At 44.0% G+C, this 17,546-nt stretch overlaps 1 protein-coding gene across 8 annotated transcripts in view; it reads left to right on the forward strand.

Annotated features, from left to right (window-relative positions):
- SFSWAP (splicing factor SWAP) overlaps positions 1–17,546 on the forward strand; it is a 79,681-nt gene that overhangs the window by 17,622 nt on the left and 44,513 nt on the right. For all 8 annotated transcript variants that reach the window (XM_061142135.1, XM_061142137.1, XM_061142138.1 and 5 more), the window contains one exon: positions 362–497. In XM_061142135.1, the coding sequence (XP_060998118.1) occupies positions 362–497 (136 nt within the window). The remainder of the gene's footprint in view (positions 1–361; positions 498–17,546) is intronic.

Genomic DNA, 17,546 nt, shown 5'->3' on the forward strand with positions numbered 1-17,546 from the left:
GTGATTAAAAATGAGAAATTGCTTTGAGGAGGGACACAGTTTGAGATTTTGAGTGAATTTGGAGGCTGACACTTTTCTCAGCAGCAGTCTAGTCCTGATCTCCCATCCTTACTTTCCCTCATGTCATTAGGAAGAGTGAAGTGATTCGTTTATTCGGTTCCTCTGGATCTGACCAGCTAGAGCACTCAGCCACAATTACTCAGGACCTCCTTGTGTGCAGGCTTATTTACGTGCATGTGCTGAGGTTTTTCTGAAGCATAGATACTGTTCTAAAGTTGAGATGAACCTTCTTGCCACAGAAGGGTTCTGCATGACTTGGAATGCAGGAAATGGTGTGACCTGGCGTCTTCTCTCTCTGCAGCCTTTGAAGGTGGTGGACCCTGATCACCCCCTTGCAGCGCTGGTCCGTAAAGCCCAGGCCGACAGTCCTGCCCCCACCCCACCCACTGCAGATGGTGCAGCCGTGCAGCCCTCCCAGGTGGAATACACCACTGACTGTGAGTATTTTGTTGTGCACTTCCTGGCAGGGTGTCAAAAAAATATGAAAACTGGCGGGCAGGTCTGGTAGAGGTGCCATGAGGAACCTTTATGTTGAACATCCTTAGCCCATGTCCTCATCCTCTTGCTTGTTGCTTCACATTAGCAAGATGGCTGCCCTATCACCAGCATCAGCCCTGCATTCCAGGACAGATAAAGAGGAAGGGCAAAAGCAGAAAACAGTGTTATGGTCTTCTCATCCTATAGCATAGGCTGGGCAATGGCTTTCATTTGGACACATCGCTGCCCTAAACAAAATCAATTCTGTTAAGAAGAGCAGGGAGACAGACATTGGTGTAGTGTTGTCTGCCATGGTCACTTTGCTGAAAGAGACACAGGGCTTAAAACAGTATCTAATATGCACCTTGGAATTGTTTTCAGTTCCTACTTATTCTCTCTGATTGCTACTCTTCTTAATCTTAAGATTACTAATAGAATGCAAATCTTGTGACGTTTTATTCAAGAAATTATTTGAAAGTATTTAAAGTATTTAACTTTGGTCTTACTACCAGGTCTTTTTAAAATTATTTTATTCAGAGGTTAAATATTGAATGAGAGAAGAACCTTTAGCAAAGCCACAGGAATTCTGTTCAGCCTACATCTTGTATCTGATACAATTAATCCATCTATAAAGCTTGTCACTCTCAGCGATTAGAGGGTCAGCCTGAGGTTAATTCCATTTTAAAATGTATAAAGTGCTTGTTTTGGGGGAATGAAGCTTTTGTTAAAAATGATAACTGTGTCCTTTTGCACTTCCTGTCTGGCACTGACATGCAATAATGTGTAATTTTGATGTGCTAAATTAACATTTTTAGACTTCAGAAATCAGTCGCTTTAGTGAACTTACTGTGTATGTCCTAATAAAGAAAACCTCTTAAAGAACTCAGGTAACATCTTTAATGCTTAAATCAAGTCAAATGAAATTTCTTTAAATATTCAAATCAAAGAGCAGATCTAGCCCTGTTTCATCTCAATTGCTGGTTAGGGTTTGGGCTTGGGGTGTGGTGGACCTGTCATAATAAGCAGAAATGCCTGCAGCATTTTGTAAATCACTCCCCAGGGGCTTTCTGTGTAGCCAGCCCGCAGGGTGAATCTGCTGCTGCCTCAGCCCAAGGTGCAAGCCCGCTGAGCGGGACGTCTCCAGTTTCCTTCTTCCTTGCTGTCCCTTTTCAGACCCGTCCTTGAATTTCCGTAAGTTCAGTATGGTGTCCCTACACCTCCACTAGATTCCTAGCGCTATCAAACTTTCTTACGTTGGGAAGGAATAGAAATTCAGGATTGAGTGGCAGTTACCTGGTTATTCTCGCTGCTTATCATTAGTGTACATGCAGTTAATTGTGACATTGGTAATGGCTCAGTGTATCTAGAGACCCTGTAGGACTGGGCAGGGGAGTAGCCGAGCGAGAGAAGCTGCTCAGTGACTGGGGATTTCACTGCAAGGTCCTGTGGTCTGATTGTTGACCGTGGTCTGGGCCAAGTAATGGCAGGATGAAAGGTGTGGGTGGTCCCAAGGAGCCCATGACTTCAGCCCCTTCTACCACCCACCAGGGGCCCCAGAGGCCAGGGTGACTCATGGCAGCCTCTTCCCCCCGGGATAATCTCACCCTTGCTCTTTGCAACTTCTGTGAACCAGTTCATAAGTGAGAAGTCTTGGTTCCCTGCCTGACCCATGACCCCAGATGGAGATCCAGTCAGGGGTCACCATTAGTAACCGGCTCTTCCCCTCAACAAAATAATTGTTTTGATGGTCATCATTCTCTGGTGTCTCAGCTGGTAAAGAATCCACCTCCAATGCAGGAGACCTGGGTTCAACCCCTGGGTTGGGAAGATCCCCTGGAGAAGGGAGAGGCTACCCACTTGAGTATTCTGGCCTGGAGAATTCCATGGACTGTATAGTCCATGGGGTCGCAAAGAGTCAGACACAACTGAGCGACTTTCACTTCACTTCATCTCCTTCACACGTGCAAGAGTGACAGACATGAGTAGGAGAGGGCGTTTGGGGGGTCATGCCTGGACACACCCTGCATCAAGGGCAGCCTCACATCTGCCCAGGCCCACAGAGATGAAGGAGTTGGTGCTGACATATCATGTGGCTGATCAGACATGGCAAAGGTCAGGGACCAACTTATAGGTATTCCAGAGAAACAAGGAATCTAGCATGTTTGAGTGAAACATCTCAACTCACAGATGTTGGCAGTGAATTTGTATTTTGTAAAAATACAAGGCAGTCCAGCAAAACATACAGGAAGCCAGATGCTACTCACAGGTGCCTGCATCAAACCTCTGCTGTGGGTGCGGGAGGGATCACAGGCTGTGGGTCAGAGGGAGGTCGAGGAGCTCCTCTGTGGAGACTGTGCTCAGCAGTAGTCAGCTCTGCCTAGAGGCTGGGGAGCAGGCTCTGAAGCGTCCTTCAGATTTCACACAAATTTAAATGCATTGTTCCAGGAGCGAGACCAGTTTTATTGAAATGAGGACAAAAACCAGATTCCTTCCTGGTAGGAAGTGAATGGGCGGTGTGCACGACCCATTGGCCACTTCCTGGAACTTGCCTGTGAAGAGGGGTGCAGGGACAGCACGTAGTGAAGGAAACGTTCCCTGAGAGCCCTCCCTCCAGGATCAGCCCCTTGGGTTGCCATGACAACAACCCATCTAGCATCCAAGAGTCTTAGGGCGGGAGAGGTGGCCTGGGTGTTCCCAGGAAGAGCCCTGGGCTAGAATTTGGCTCTGGATCAGAAAAATGCTTAGAAAAAGTAAATACAGATAGCTGTACTTGGGTTCTCAAAGAAGTTGGTTTTTATTTGTAGTTAGATTCTTAACAGTTAGCAAGCAAGAATATGAAAAATTTGAAAGAGAGGCACAATAAAGGGCCACATCTGATGTGGCCCATAAGATAACCAAGTGACATGTTATAATAGAAGTCTTTGGGAGGACTGAATAAATTCATGATTTAAGCAAAGTGTGTGATTAAAACAGGTCTGAAAATGCTGCTTCCACACATACCTGAACGTGTGCCCCCTGTTGACTCACTTTTGGCATGGGCCACACCCTTGCCCCTGACAGGCATACTCACCACAGCCAGCCTGGGTTCTGTGAGTTGAGGTGAGGTGAGGTGCACTTCAAGAGCAGAACCCCAGGCTTGCCATGTCTTCCTTCTGCGCTTTCACAGTTCTTTCTCCCTCCTTGGGTTCCACAGCAGTTTTCTGTTTTTGTATTTTAGGCAATTGGTGTTTTAACCCATCTTTTAAAGGATTCAGTTTCATTTTCACAGAAGCAGCCATTCTCTTTTCCCACCCAGATTTCATCTGTTTGCATAAATGTTAATTAAATACCTACATTCTAGTACATTTAACTGGAAAATGTTTAAAAGTGAAAAACTCTGCTGGTAAAAGCAGAAAGGCTCAGCCTTGTAAGGAAGAATGTCCTGGCCTGGAGTGTTAGTGCCTCCTGGGGACTCCCCAGCACAAAACCCAGGAGACTCTTCAGAGGGAGAGGATGAAGGAGCCCCCCAGAGACAGGTTCAAACAAGGAAGGGCTGGCTTATGAAAAGCATGGTGTCATGAAAAACTATTCAGAAAAGATCCCATTAAAACCTCGCCTTTTATCTAACAGCAGAATCACTTACAGGTTTAAGTGCCAGATGTTGAGAGTCTCAGGAAAATAAGTATACTTCAACAGATAAAGAATCATCTATTTAAACCAACAGACATGATATTTAACTAATGGAAAAAAATAAAGCCATTAAGAAAGCAGAAAAAACTAATAATACACAAACAGCTTTTACAGTCAAGTAGGGAAAAAAAAACTTAGAGTTCAGTAGAAAAAAATGAACTGTAGTATGACTAATTCACAAAGGTAAAAATGACCATACAATTTTTTTTTAAGGTTTACCCTTGCTGCTCACTCAAATGGCATTGTATCTGCTGGCTTTAGAACCTAACCTCCATGGAAAATAAAATCCAACATTTCTTTTAAATCAGGCTACAGCAAATATATGAAGAATCTGAGACTTCATTATGATAAAAAAATATCCATTTGCAGGCACATGAAAATACTTTGAAATTATATGTCTTAAGATAAAATAGACGTTTCTGGGCTATGGAAAATGTTCTTTTGTGTATACCTGTTTTAATTTCTTAGTATTCACAGATTAAATAAAAGAGATGCAAATGACCCTACAGTGACATACCATTTTTCAGCTGTCACATAAGCGAAGGACAAAGTTGACAGCACTCAAACTTGTTGCTGGTGAGAGCGTAGATTTGTATCCAGCAGAGTGGAGGGCAAGTGGACAGTGTAGACCAGAACTAAAATGCACCTGCCTTTGACCCAGAATTTCTCCTTTATTTCTCCTATATTTCTACAAATACATGTGTAAAGATTGAGCTACAAGAATGTTCACTGTGGGACTTCCCTTATAGCTCAGTTGGTAAAGAGTCTGCCTGCAATTCAGGAGATCTGGGTTTGATTCCTGGGTCAGGAAAATCCCCTGGAGAAGGAAATGGCAACCCACTCCAGTATTCTTGGCCTGGAGAATCCCATGAACAGAGGCGCCTGGCAGGCTGCAGTCCATGGGGTCGCATTGGACATGACTTAGCTACTAAACTGTCACCACCACCTGGTGCTTCAGTGGCTAGGACTCTGTGCTCCCAATGTAGGGGGCCTGGGTTTGATCCCTGGTCAGGGAACTAGATCCCACATGCTGCAACTAAGACCCAGAGCAACCAAATAAATAGCTAAAAAGAAAAAAAAAGAATGTTCATTGTAAAAAAGATTTTTATTAGTAGCACAAGGCTGAGCTGCCCTCTGTGTCCTTCAGGGAAGACTAATGGAATAAGCATCAGGGCATGCGTGTGCGTTGTGGGCTGCTGGAGTTAGAGAGGAGCTGGAGGCCCTGCCTGGGGTGCTTGGTGTGGGTGAGGGCAGAAGGCCCAGGAATAGGTTTTGGTGTGAGACCATCAGCGTTCAGTTCAGAAGTGGAAAGACAAGTTAGAAACTGGTACTCACGGTGCCCTCAGAAGAGGACCTGGAAGAAGAAAGTGCAGGGCAAGGAGAATGACTCCTTCCCTGGCCATTTGTACTCCTTTAAACCTTCTCAGAAAAAATACAGACTTGGGTGATGCTTATTTTGAAACACTGGTATCCTGAATTAATTCTTTGCAGTTCTGTGATTTAATGACAGGACTGTTTTGTCAGCTATCACTGTATTCTGTTGAGGCTGAAGCAGTCCCTGTGACAGCTTTTATCCCAAAAAACAGAGGCTGTGGTGCCCACCTGCTGGGGCCCATCTAGGTAGCTGGAGTCTCTAAGTTTTTCTGTCTTTTCATATGACTTGGTGTTTAATAATCACCTTAGAATGTACTCAGTTGTCCCTTGTTATTTACTTTCTGCTGATCAGAGATTTTCCTAGGTTTGGCAGTCTAGGAAGAAAACCATCTGTTTTTATTTTAAAAGAATTTTTTCTCAAAGTTCCTTAAATATAGATACATGAAACTTAATCTCTTTCACTTATTACTCTGACAGTGAACTGTCATTCATGCTGTTAGCTGTTATTATTTCACTGTCTTATGCTGTTTAGCTATAAATCCTTACCAAAGAGCATAATAAATAAAATTAATTATGCAGGAAGCAGTAATGCTGAAATACTACCCACTATTATAGCATGTGGTTTTTTTTAAATAAAATGCCAACTCAGTTTTTTCAATGTTCTATAAATAGCTTAAGTGAAATTAAACCACATCACGTGGCTGCAGTAGATATTTTCTTGCTTCTTCCCAGTTTTTAAAATGTGGTTTTGCTATTGCTTTTAGCATTTTTTTCCCTGCAAAGTCATGACCTTGAAATGCTTTACTTACCTTCCAAACTGTCCTTTAGAAATGGCTTTATTGTAATTCAAGAGAAGTAGAAGGGGAAAGGTAAAAATATTACCCAAGATGCCACCATCCAGAAATAGCCATTTTTAGCATTAGGTGAACATCATTGACAGTGGAAAAGACTGAGGTAATCGTGGGGACAAAGAGGGAAAAAAGAAAGCTCATATCTTTAGGATACAAAGATAATTTTTATGAAAAGATGTTTTTAAAAATTTATGTGTAGATAGAAATATTTGTGTTAAAGTGGAAATAAGCTTTATAATTTTACTTGAATTTAGCTGAAGAACCTATAATCAAAATCAAAGTGAAGTAATTCTTGCACTTCAGATAAAAGTTTCTTCTAAGAATTCAGTTTTAAAGGTTAGGAGAACATTAGAGAGGTTGGAATTGTAGGGTATGTTTTTTTTTTTTTCCCCTTAAGCTTTTTATTTTTTGTCTTAGACATTATTAATCAACTAAGAAACTAGAGAAAATTAAGTCCTCATTAAAATACCTTCCCCTCACCCCTTCCCTAACTCCTCGTGTTTTGTTTTTATTTTTTTAAAGAAATATGCTTAGATTGTGAAAGTTAAAAGTGGTATTTATGTTCAGTTCTGTAACCATAATTCCCTGGTTGATTATTCTGAGTTCTTTGGGTTAGGTTTTTTGTCAGAGCATCTCTGTTTGAGTTCTTTATCTGATTCATTCTTGGTCATTAGAATTTCATAAACAAGTAGGGTTTTTGCAAGGTTTCTATTTCATACGTACTTTAAAAGTGCCTGCCTTTGAGCCTAGTGTAGAAAGGAAAAATTGTCTGGGTATAAAATTCTTGGGTTGCGTATTCTTTCTGTGAGATCTTTGTAAACTGGAATTTCACATTGTCCTTTCTCTCAGAGAAACCTAGGTTGGCTGACTTTTGCCACTGACTAGTGTGGGTTAGTTATTTGGTTTTCATTAGTTGCTCCTGGGTGCTGTTCTCTGAGATCTCATGTTTGAAAACGTCTGTGTTGCCCTTTGACATAAATAGCAACTTGGCTGAGAATAGTTCACTTACTCACACTTGCTTGGAACTTGGGAGCATTGCTGAGTGTTGCTGTGAAAAGGAAGAGAGTGACCAGCTCCATCTCCCCCCACCCTCACCCCTTAAGAGCCTACTTTTTCTGAGATATGTTAAGAATTCTTTCTTTGTTCTTAAATTTTAATAACTTAAATGAAGTCCTCAGTTTTCCTGGAATTTATTGCATACCCTTTTCAGTCGAAGATTCTGTTCTCATTTCAGGGAAATTATTTTGTACCTCTGAACGTCTTTTAAAAGATGCCAGCTTCCTTATTTTGGATCATCTTTTTCTTCCATGTCTGTCTTTTTCTCTTTTTTTGTTTTAATCTCTGTTTCTCTTTGGCATTCAGCACGATCACGTCCACCTCCTGTCCCATCTTCTCCTTACTTTGATTTTTTTCAACTATGACTGTTCTGTCCCTTACAGTTTAAAATGTACCAGCTTGATAGCAGTGGTGTTTGCGTCCTCAGTTTGTTTTCTAAGCTCATCAGCAAGGTTTGCAAACCTTTCCTGTAAAGGTCCAGATGTAAGTGTTTCTAGTGTGGTGACTGAGCGCTCTCTGAAGCCGCTGCTGGTGGAGTGTGAAAGCTGCACTGACTGTTGGGAACAGAGGTGTGTGACTGGGCCTGATAGAGCTTGATTTAGGGACACCGAAATTTGAATTTCATAGAATATTTGCATCATGAAATGTTGTTTTATCGGGTGGTTTTTGGTTTTATTTTTGAACCATTTGAAACTGCAAAGCCTTCCTGAGCTCTCCCAGGCTGTGCTGAAGCAAACACACAGGCCTGGTTCCTGACCCCGCTCAGCATGATCCCTTCCATCTCATTGCTTGCTTTACTTCCTTTCTTTGTGCTCGATTGAATTCCTGTCTCTCCAGATTCGTCTGTGGCCCAAAAACTCAAAAGATTGTTTGGGTTCTGTTTCCTTCCAGACTCAGTTCCTTGCTGTCTACGTTGCATGTTCCTTGCTGGATTCCTTTTGCAGGGCCTCTTCCTTGTCACCTTCCCCCTCACCCCTCACCCCGCTCATTCTGGCAGCTCTGTCCAGACCTCTAGTTCCAGCACCGGGTGCCCCTCCTCTACACCATTCACACCTGCCCTGAGATGCTTTGTCTGCACTCCCAAGTGCAGCTCCTCTGGAGATTCTGTTCTCCACTCTTATGGGATCCTAACAATGCCCTGGAGCAGATGTCCTTCCCCACGTCACCCCCCACACCCCCGCAGCCTTGCCTCACCCTGGGCTCCTGGTCACACACTTGAGCCTCCTGCCTTCTCCACCCAGACTTTCCAGAATCCATTCTTATGTAGCTTGTCTCCAGAACCGAAACACAGTATAAAATATTCAGATCATTTTGCTTGAGGGTCACTGATGAAGACTTTAAGTAATGGTTGGAGACAGGGCATCCTGAGAAATAACTTGTATGTGCAAAAAATAAGAGCAATTACTTTTCAACGCTGGCCTTTAAGTTCCAGAGTCACATGTTCATATGTCTAAAACTGATTCCCTTGAGTGGTTTCCTGGCTTTGCAAGTGAGATATTCTCAGTGTCACTACAGAGGTCTTCAGACTTTCCTCTTCCAGTTTGATGACAGCAGAACAGGTATTCTTTTTTGGGGGGGGTTTTTTTTCCCCTTGAACACTGGGCTGGGAAATTTCCTGGCAGTCCAGTGGTTAAGACTCTGTGCTTCCACTGCAGGGGCTGAGGGTTCCATCCCTGGTCAGGGAAGTAAGATCTGCAGTTGACTTTTTTAAAACAAAAATTCCATTTGTGGAGGGGAAAGTGTTTTAGCTTCAGAGTAAATAGAAAATGCTAGGTGTGTGACACTCTCCCAGGTAACACACCACAGCCTGCAGACAGAATCCAGTCCACCACCTGTGTGTGCGACCATGAGCTAAGAACAGGCTTTACAGTCAGCTTGGTGATGGGGACACTATGAACCCCGATTCAATGGAAGTTTTAACCCGTAAAAGGAATTCTATTCTTCCCACTAGTGGACCTGTGCCCCCCCCAAAAAAAAACCCCTGCACTCAAATATTTATACCATATTTTGAATTTCAACAATTTAAAAATATGTGGGAATTTGTTTTTGCTCATTGTTAAGTGCCTGTATAGTATCCTCGGTGTTGCTGCTTAATCCATGACCCTAACATAATTACTACCTGTGTTTCTATAGGAAAAATTTACCAACCCTTGGTCTGTCCCAAAATTACTTAAGAGACTTTACCTGAGCATGAGTATTCTTATTTTATTTACTCTTTTTTTTATTAGTAAGATAGCCCTCGTTAAGACTCTAGCATTTACAGTGTGTTGTTGTGGTAGGAAGTGTCTGTGTGTTTCCAGCCCCCACCGCACCTGCCTTCTCACCATCACCCCCTAACTTGAGTGCATCCAGAGCAGGACTCTCGTCTTGGCCCCTCCCCCACCATGTCCCTGTTTGAGGGCACTTCGTCATTTAGGCTAGAACATCAGGCGTCACCTCAGTTTTCTCTTCCCGATTCCCACATCTTGCTGCGCATCCTTGGGGATCACGTTCAGGGCCTCTCTCGAATCTGACATTCCTCACCACACATGCTACTGTCTCTGTGGCCTCGTCATCTGTTGCAGCCCCCATCAGTCTTGGTGAGCCTTCCCGTAGCCTGTGCTTCCTCTGGTCAGCGGAAGCTGCCCTGCCACCTCTCTACTCAAACCGTCCTCTTGATTTCCCGTGCCATTTAAATTCCGGAAACTTGCCTCCACTCTCCACCTTGCCCTGCACTGTCACACTCTTCTTCCTGTGCTAAGGGGGTTCTGACCACAAGGCTTTTGCACTGGCTCCTCATTGGCCTGAAATGCTCCTCCTTAGAGCTTTCGCTGCTCAGGTCAGGTCTTCCCTGGCCTTGCACAGTATCCTTTCCCCTAGTTCATCCTCTTCTCACATACCCTGTTCTATGTTTCCATAACCCTTGTCAGAACTGGAGCTTACTTTTGTTTATTCCTTGGTTTACTTTTGTACTCTGACTTGCCATACAGAAGTTCCCAGAGGGTAGGATATGTCTGTCATGGGTACTGTTGGATCCCCAGCTTCAGGTGCCTCTCTGATGCAAGGACCTGTGTAGTAAATATTGGCTGGATGGACCGAAGAAAGGAAAGACTAACCATGAAGTAATACATTGAAGAGAAGAATGAATAATGTTGAACTCTGAACTCTTTGACCTGAGCTCAGACTATGGTAAATAGGATAAATTACTTATCTCTTTGATTAAAAGAATTTTTAAAAGTGTCCCAGTCAAAGTAATACATATATTTTCAAGTCAAATAATAAATGCTCTAACTGTTGTGAGTTTTTGATGATTCTTTCATATCTCTGAATAATGCATTTATAGCACTGTTATCAGCTCTAGATTTTCTCTGACGTCTTTCTTGCTATGACAAATGATGATTCGGCTCACTTGTGTGCTCCTGTGAAGTCTGCTCTCGTACCCTAAATTTTGCTCATGTTACTCGTTTAGTTTTGGTTTTGGCTACTTTGTAACTTTAATATATTTCAACCTCTGTTTCCTAATCAAAATTCAAAAGGGAACAATACAGAAATAGTTTATTCATAAATCCTGTGCACCAGTTCGATTCCTCTGCAAAGTTTTGGACCTGTCTCTCTGTCCTGATCTCTGTCAGAGGAGCCCCAGCTGTCAGGTGCCAGGACAGTCAGCCAGGCCACTGCTTTTACTCCCTCGCCTCCAGTTTGCAGAGACATTGAGTGATGCAGGCTCTTGTTAACTGTCCCGTCTTTCTAAGCGAGTCTTGATACTGGATGCTTCATGTTTGCTGCTGCGGCAACTTCTCTGTGATACCGGTGGTTGCATTCATGGTCCGCACTGTGGTGACTGACAGCTGTGTTTCTGATCTGTGTGCCTTGGGTACCAGTCTAGACAGGCCCTGTTCCCAGCCTGCAGCCCATGGTGTTCTGGTGACTTCCAGGCATTGCTTTCCTGTGTTAGGGCTGTCTTCTCCTGGTTGGTTTGTTTACTCCTATATTTTACTGGAGCACGTCCTCCAGTAGTTTGCCAAGAAAGGGTACACAGGAAGACCGATTTTTTTAAATCCTTGAACGTCTGAAAATGTCCTGATACTGCTCTCAAACATGATAGGTCATTTGGATGGACCCAGAATTGTGGGTTGAATATTGCCCCTCAGAGTTCAGAAGGTTCCAGACTTCTGTCTCCTAGAAGCCTTTGCCCTGTGTCATTCCAGTTCCTGCTTTTCCACTTGTGATTTATATGGTCATTGAACAAGCTGGCATCGCGGTCAAGCGATGCTGGGGATAGCCGTAACAGCGTCTCCTCCATCGCAGAGCATCACAGAATGAACAGGAGCCCTGGGAGAGTGAGTGCACAGTGCTGGCGGATGGAGCCAGGGGGGCCCTCGAGCCACGGCTTTCAGGGCCCCGAGGCCTTGACAGCAGGTGCCTCCCAGAAGGGGAGCTTGGCTGGGTGGGCGGGGAGGGCTCTGTCTAGTCGGGGAAGGGGGCCCTGGAGCTTCCGGGGCAGCAGTCAGAAGAGATCTGATTCTGGGGAGTCGGATGTGGGTCTGAGAGACCACGGAAGCCAGGCTGACTCAGTGGGAGGAGGCTTGACTCAGCTGCAGGAAGCAGGAGGTGCCCATGCGTGGGGACAACCCTGTTCTGGACACAGTCCATCTGTGAGGTTTATGAGATGTCCCAGTGCAAGTGTTGAGTAGGCACTTAATGTACTAGTTCAGCTCAGGGCTGGAGATGGCAGTTCTGGAATCAGCAAGTATAAATAGGATTTAAAGCCATTGAACTTATTAGAAAAGCCTGGGATGTAAGCTGGGGAGCCAGGCGCTGACCTTCAGGGGGCGCAGCTGCTGCTGCCCAGGCCCGCTCAGCGGGTAACACAGCGCTGCTTCTTCACATTCTCATGTGAATAGAGTAGATCGATTTTTTAAGAATATACTCATTTCTCCAAAGAACTTGGGAAAGCTATTTTCATTCTTAATACAAACACATGTTTATCTTCCAGAATTGACAGCAGGTATTGCTCACCAGGTCTCTAATCTCCAAGAACCCTTCCAGTGCTGACATTCTCTTCTGAGAGTTGGATTTATTTATATGAGATTTTAGATTGCATACAGATATCAGTAAATTAGCTCTGATTTTTCCAAGAAGCCAACTGAATAGAAGGGCTTTGAAGTAATTAGGCAGGTCTGTGTGACCCTGGGTTCCACAGCTGTCTAAGCACACAGGGTATCAAGGAGGAAGTACTTAAGGATGTGCCTGGTGCTTTTAAGCAACTTGATTTTTTCCGTACAACTATACCTGCCCTTGCAAAGTGTAGACCCCCACTGAAATATTTCTCTTGGGTTTATTTGGAGTAGGTGTTCGTGGTACTCAGTGATTTTTATTAAAATCATATCGACATTTAACGGGGTAAAACCCAATCCCCTTTTGGCAAAGTCACAGGAAATCCTGAGATCAACAGCAGACCTAGTAAGGAGCTGTCTGTCATGGAAGCTCAGGGGGAAACGGAACCACAGGGGCCCTTTGGGACCCTGCACCTTCCCTCACCCGCCGCCCCAGTTCAGTCTGGGACACAGTGGTGAGTTCCCAGGAACCAGACCTCTGTCTGTCCTTTCCTCTGTCTGGTCCAGGCATTGTCAAAACTTAGAAGAATTTCTGAGTTGGGAGCTATACACAGAAACACAAGTGCTCTAGTTGGTGGTCATTTTAAAGGGTCTCAGGGACTTAAAGGGCTGTAAGGCCCCGCTGGGCAAGTGCACATCCTCAGAGAGTGCTGTGGCGTGGTGTCAGGTGCCCAGCTTCTCGTCTTGCAGAGCGTCTCAGCCCAGGGGTCTTTAGGAGGCGCACACACCCTGCAGTCAGCAGGCTTCACTCTGCACACGCCTCTGGTGCCGGCTCTGTCCTGGGAGCTGTGCAGGTGGCCCGGCACTGCCCTTTGTGCCAGCAGCCCAGATTGCAGAGAACAGCCCCAGCAACGTGTGTTCAGGGAGGCAGAACAGGGCCTCCTGGGGCAGGAGGTGGTAGTGGAGGTAAAAGCTTTTTTCTTAATTGAAGTATAGTTGATGTACATTGCTTTTTATAGGTTGCAGGTGTTCAGCATAGTGATTCACAATTTTTAAAGGTTATATGTGCTCAGACTTCAGACTTCTCATTGTAGTGGCTTCTCTTGTTATAGAGCACAGGCTCTCTGGCACATGGGCTTAGTTGCCCCACGGTTTGTGGGATCTTCCCAGACCAGGGATTGAACCCATGTCCCCTGCAGTGGCAGGTGGATTCTTAACCACAGGACCACCAGGAAAGTCGCAGTTACTTGTTTTATACGTTATAGTTTGTACCTCTTGTTAATCTCCAATCCTTGTCTTGCCCCTCCCCCCTACCCTCTCCCCACTGATAACCACTAGTTTGTTCTCCCTGTGAGTCTACTACTTTTTTGTTATATTCACTAATCTGTTGTAGTTTTAAAAATTCAACATGTAAGTGATGTCATATAGTATTTGTCTTTCTCTGTCTGACTTATTTCGATTATAACATAATGCCCTCCTCCCACCCATGTTGCGCAGGTAGCAGGATTTCATTCTTTTCTATGACTGAGTAGTAGTCCACTGTGTGTGTGTGTGTGTGTGTGTGTGTGTGTGTGTGTGTACACACACACATATATATACACACACGACATTTTCTTTATCATTCATCTGCTGGTAGACACTTAAGTTGCTTCCATATCTTGGCTATTGTAAACAAAGCCATGAAAATTAGGGTTGCATGTATCTTTTCAGGTTAGTATTTTTTTTTTTTCAGATGTATGTTCATTTGATTTTTAGTTTTTTGAGAAACCTCCATGCTGTTTGCTACAGTGGTTGCACTAATTTACATTCCCACCAACAGTGTATAAGGGGTCCCTTTTCTATACATCCTCACCAGGGTTTATAATTTGTTGGAGGTAAAAAAAAGCTTAGGAAGGACTTCATAGCAGGCAGGAGACACGGTTTGGAGGTGCCAGGGTCAGAAATGAGGGGCACAGTGCTCTTCACCATAAACTGGAGGGCGAGACAGGACAAGCGTGGGTCTGTGCTGAGATTGGCCCTGTCACATCTGCCCAGACCTCAGTGTCTGTGGTGAAAAGAACAGAAACAAATTTTTCCCTAAAATCTTTTCATCTGTGACATTCCATGCACAGAGAATCTTGGTGAAACGGCCTCATAATTGGCCTCAGTGTTGAGTCCTCAGCTATGGCGTTGCCCCAGCAGGCACCTTGCAGCAAGCAAGTCTGCATTCTCAGCTCACCACGCCTCAGATGTTTCATTGCCATCAGGGTTATTTTTGGATGTACAGGGATTTTCAAATTCCTGTTCACCTTTGCAAGGTATAATTAGAATTTATTGGAAGAGACTCACAGAGTTCTTGTGTAAGAAGTGAGAGGGCGTCCCGAACATGTTGTCCCTAGGTTTCTGATTCTACTGTGTCCTCTGCAAGACTCCCCAGAGTGGATCCTGGGGTGGCCCTAGGGTTTGCAGTCTGAGCCCCGTTTCCAGCATGGGAATCCCCACATGCTGAGCAAGCCCAAGGCTTAAGAGATGCCTTCGGGTTTGGAAGCTTTGATTTTCACACCTGGAGATGGATTCTTTTTTTCTTTGTGAGCTCAGCTATGCATTTTAAATTTCTCCCTTATTTTAGCACATGTTTTTAGATGTCTGTAATGGGTGAGTTCTTGAGTTCATCTGCCATTTCTCTGGCAGGCCTATTTTTAGTCTTTGTTTTAATTTAATATGATGGGTAGCTCAGGTATAGACTGATGGTTAATCTGCATATTCATATCAAAACTTTCAAAGGGATGTTACTCAGTTTTGAAAATAATTTATTCGCTTCTATTACATAAAGGATGCATTAAATTATAATTGCATAATATATAGTTGAAACTTAATTACAGACTTTTTTCATTTCATATTTGTTTCATTGGTTATGGCTACATTTTTTAAATGTATTTTGACTTGTTTTCAGGTAAGAGGCTAACTCTCTGGAACAGGATGTGGAGTGTCCTTTCCTTGAGGTGTGACATTTTGGACAGCACTTGCTGTCCCCTCTCCCCAGTATACGCAGGAGTGTGCTCTGTCAGGGGGTGGGGAGGCAGGGCACACTCTGGTCCTGCTGATGCTGCCTCATCTCCTCTTCTCTGGTGGTGGCTGTGCCCACGGGGTGAGAAGAAGGACCCTGGTAGCTTGATTATCTGAAGGGGGTGAAGGGAAACGTAGTTCCACTTTTTCAGGGTTATGGTTTATCTCACAAGGCTTCTCTTCATACTCAGATACCTCCTTTGGTTAGGAAAAGCTTGTATGTGAACGTCCTATCAGCTTGTCCACCCATCAAACTCTGTGTCCTGAGTGCTGGGCTCAGAGAGCAAACCTTCCTTTCCTCCGTCAACCCCCAGCCCTTTGTGGTCTCATCTCTGCCCACACCTTCCTTCAGAGGTGTGGTCTGAGTGTCTCTGTGCTGAAGATCATGTAGAGAGGATGTTGAGGCCACACATCTTACTCTGAAAATGTGAAACATTATTGTGAACGTGAATGGTGGTTGGTGTGCAGCATCAAGCCAGAGAGTCACAACCTGGGAATTGAGATGTGTGTAATTAACAGAGAGTAAGTCATTAGCATCTGCGGATACACCCGCAGCGCATGTGAACTATGCAGTCGTTCCAGCCGAGGACGGCAGGGCTCTGGTCCAGCTGTTAGGGGAGGTGGGGAGCTGCTGTACCGCCCGCGTCTTCCCTGCGTGGCCTGCAGTGCTGGACACCATGGGCAGTGAATAGCTCTCGCTATTTGTAAATGTTTTTGTCTTATAGTAAGTTAATTGAAAATCAAAATAAAATTCCTTACTTAGAAAAATCTTTCACCGTCCTCTAATGAAGAGGAATTAAATCTCTGTAGTCAGAACCAGTTGCTTATCTATAACAGGATTAGAAATTTAAATGCTTAATTAGATCATTGGGTCTTCTGTGGTTTTGCTGGTTTTGAATTTTTTTCCCTCACCAAAAAAAAAAAAAAAGAATAAACTTACAGGAATTTCTATTGGTTTTTTTTTTTTTTTTTTACTTTTTGTTTGTAAATAGGCTCTATCCTACAGATGCTAGCCTGTGTGGGCAAAATGTAGAAGACGTTATTGTACGTCACTGTTTATAATAATAAAGCCCCAAAGTGATCTCAGTGTCCATTAGGACTTCTTAAGTAAATTGCAGTGCATCTCTGTGCTGAGGTGGGGACATGCAGTGGCTACAGAGCAGCACAGCTTTGTAGACAAGATGACTTACTTCCAAGACGAATGTATGTTTGTTTATTGTTGAAGTGTAGTTAATTTACAGTGTTGTGTTAGTTTCTGCTGTACATCAAAGTGATTCCGTTTTACACACACACACACTTGTATATGGACTTCGCTGGTGGCTCAGACAGTAAAGAATCTGCCCGCAACGTGGGAGACTTGGGTTCAATCCCTGGGTTGGGAAGATCTCTTGGAGGAGGGCATGGCAACCCACTCCAGTATTCTTGCCTGGAGAATCCCCATGGACAGAGGAGCCTGTGGGCTAGTCCATGGGATTGCAAAGAGTCGTACACAACTGAACAAGTAAACATACACATACGTGTATATACATGTATGTCTATGAGATATGTATCAGATTCATTTATTATATCTGTTATATATATGTTCTTTTTCAGATTCAGTTCTATTATAGTTTATTAAAAGATATTGGATAGTTCTCTGTGCTCTACAGTAGGACCTTGTTGTTTTATCTATTTTATATATAGCAGTATGTATCTGGTAATCCCAGACAGCTAATTTATGTCTCCTCCTTCCCTCTTTGGTATTGTTTTCTATGACTGTGAGACTGTTTCTCTATTGTAAACAAGTTCATTTGTATCATATTTTGGATTCTGCATGTGAAAGTGAAAGTCGCTCAGTCATGTCCGACCCTTTGCGACCCCATGGATTGTATCCATAGAATTCTCCAGGCCAGAATACTGGAGTGGGTAGCCTTTCCCTTCTCCAGGGGATCTTCCCAACCCAGGGATTGAACCCAGGTCTCCCACATTGCAGGTGGAT

The sequence above is a fragment of the Dama dama genome, chromosome 5 (assembly GCF_033118175.1).
Source record: "Dama dama isolate Ldn47 chromosome 5, ASM3311817v1, whole genome shotgun sequence".
Taxonomy (NCBI): domain Eukaryota; kingdom Metazoa; phylum Chordata; class Mammalia; order Artiodactyla; family Cervidae; genus Dama; species Dama dama.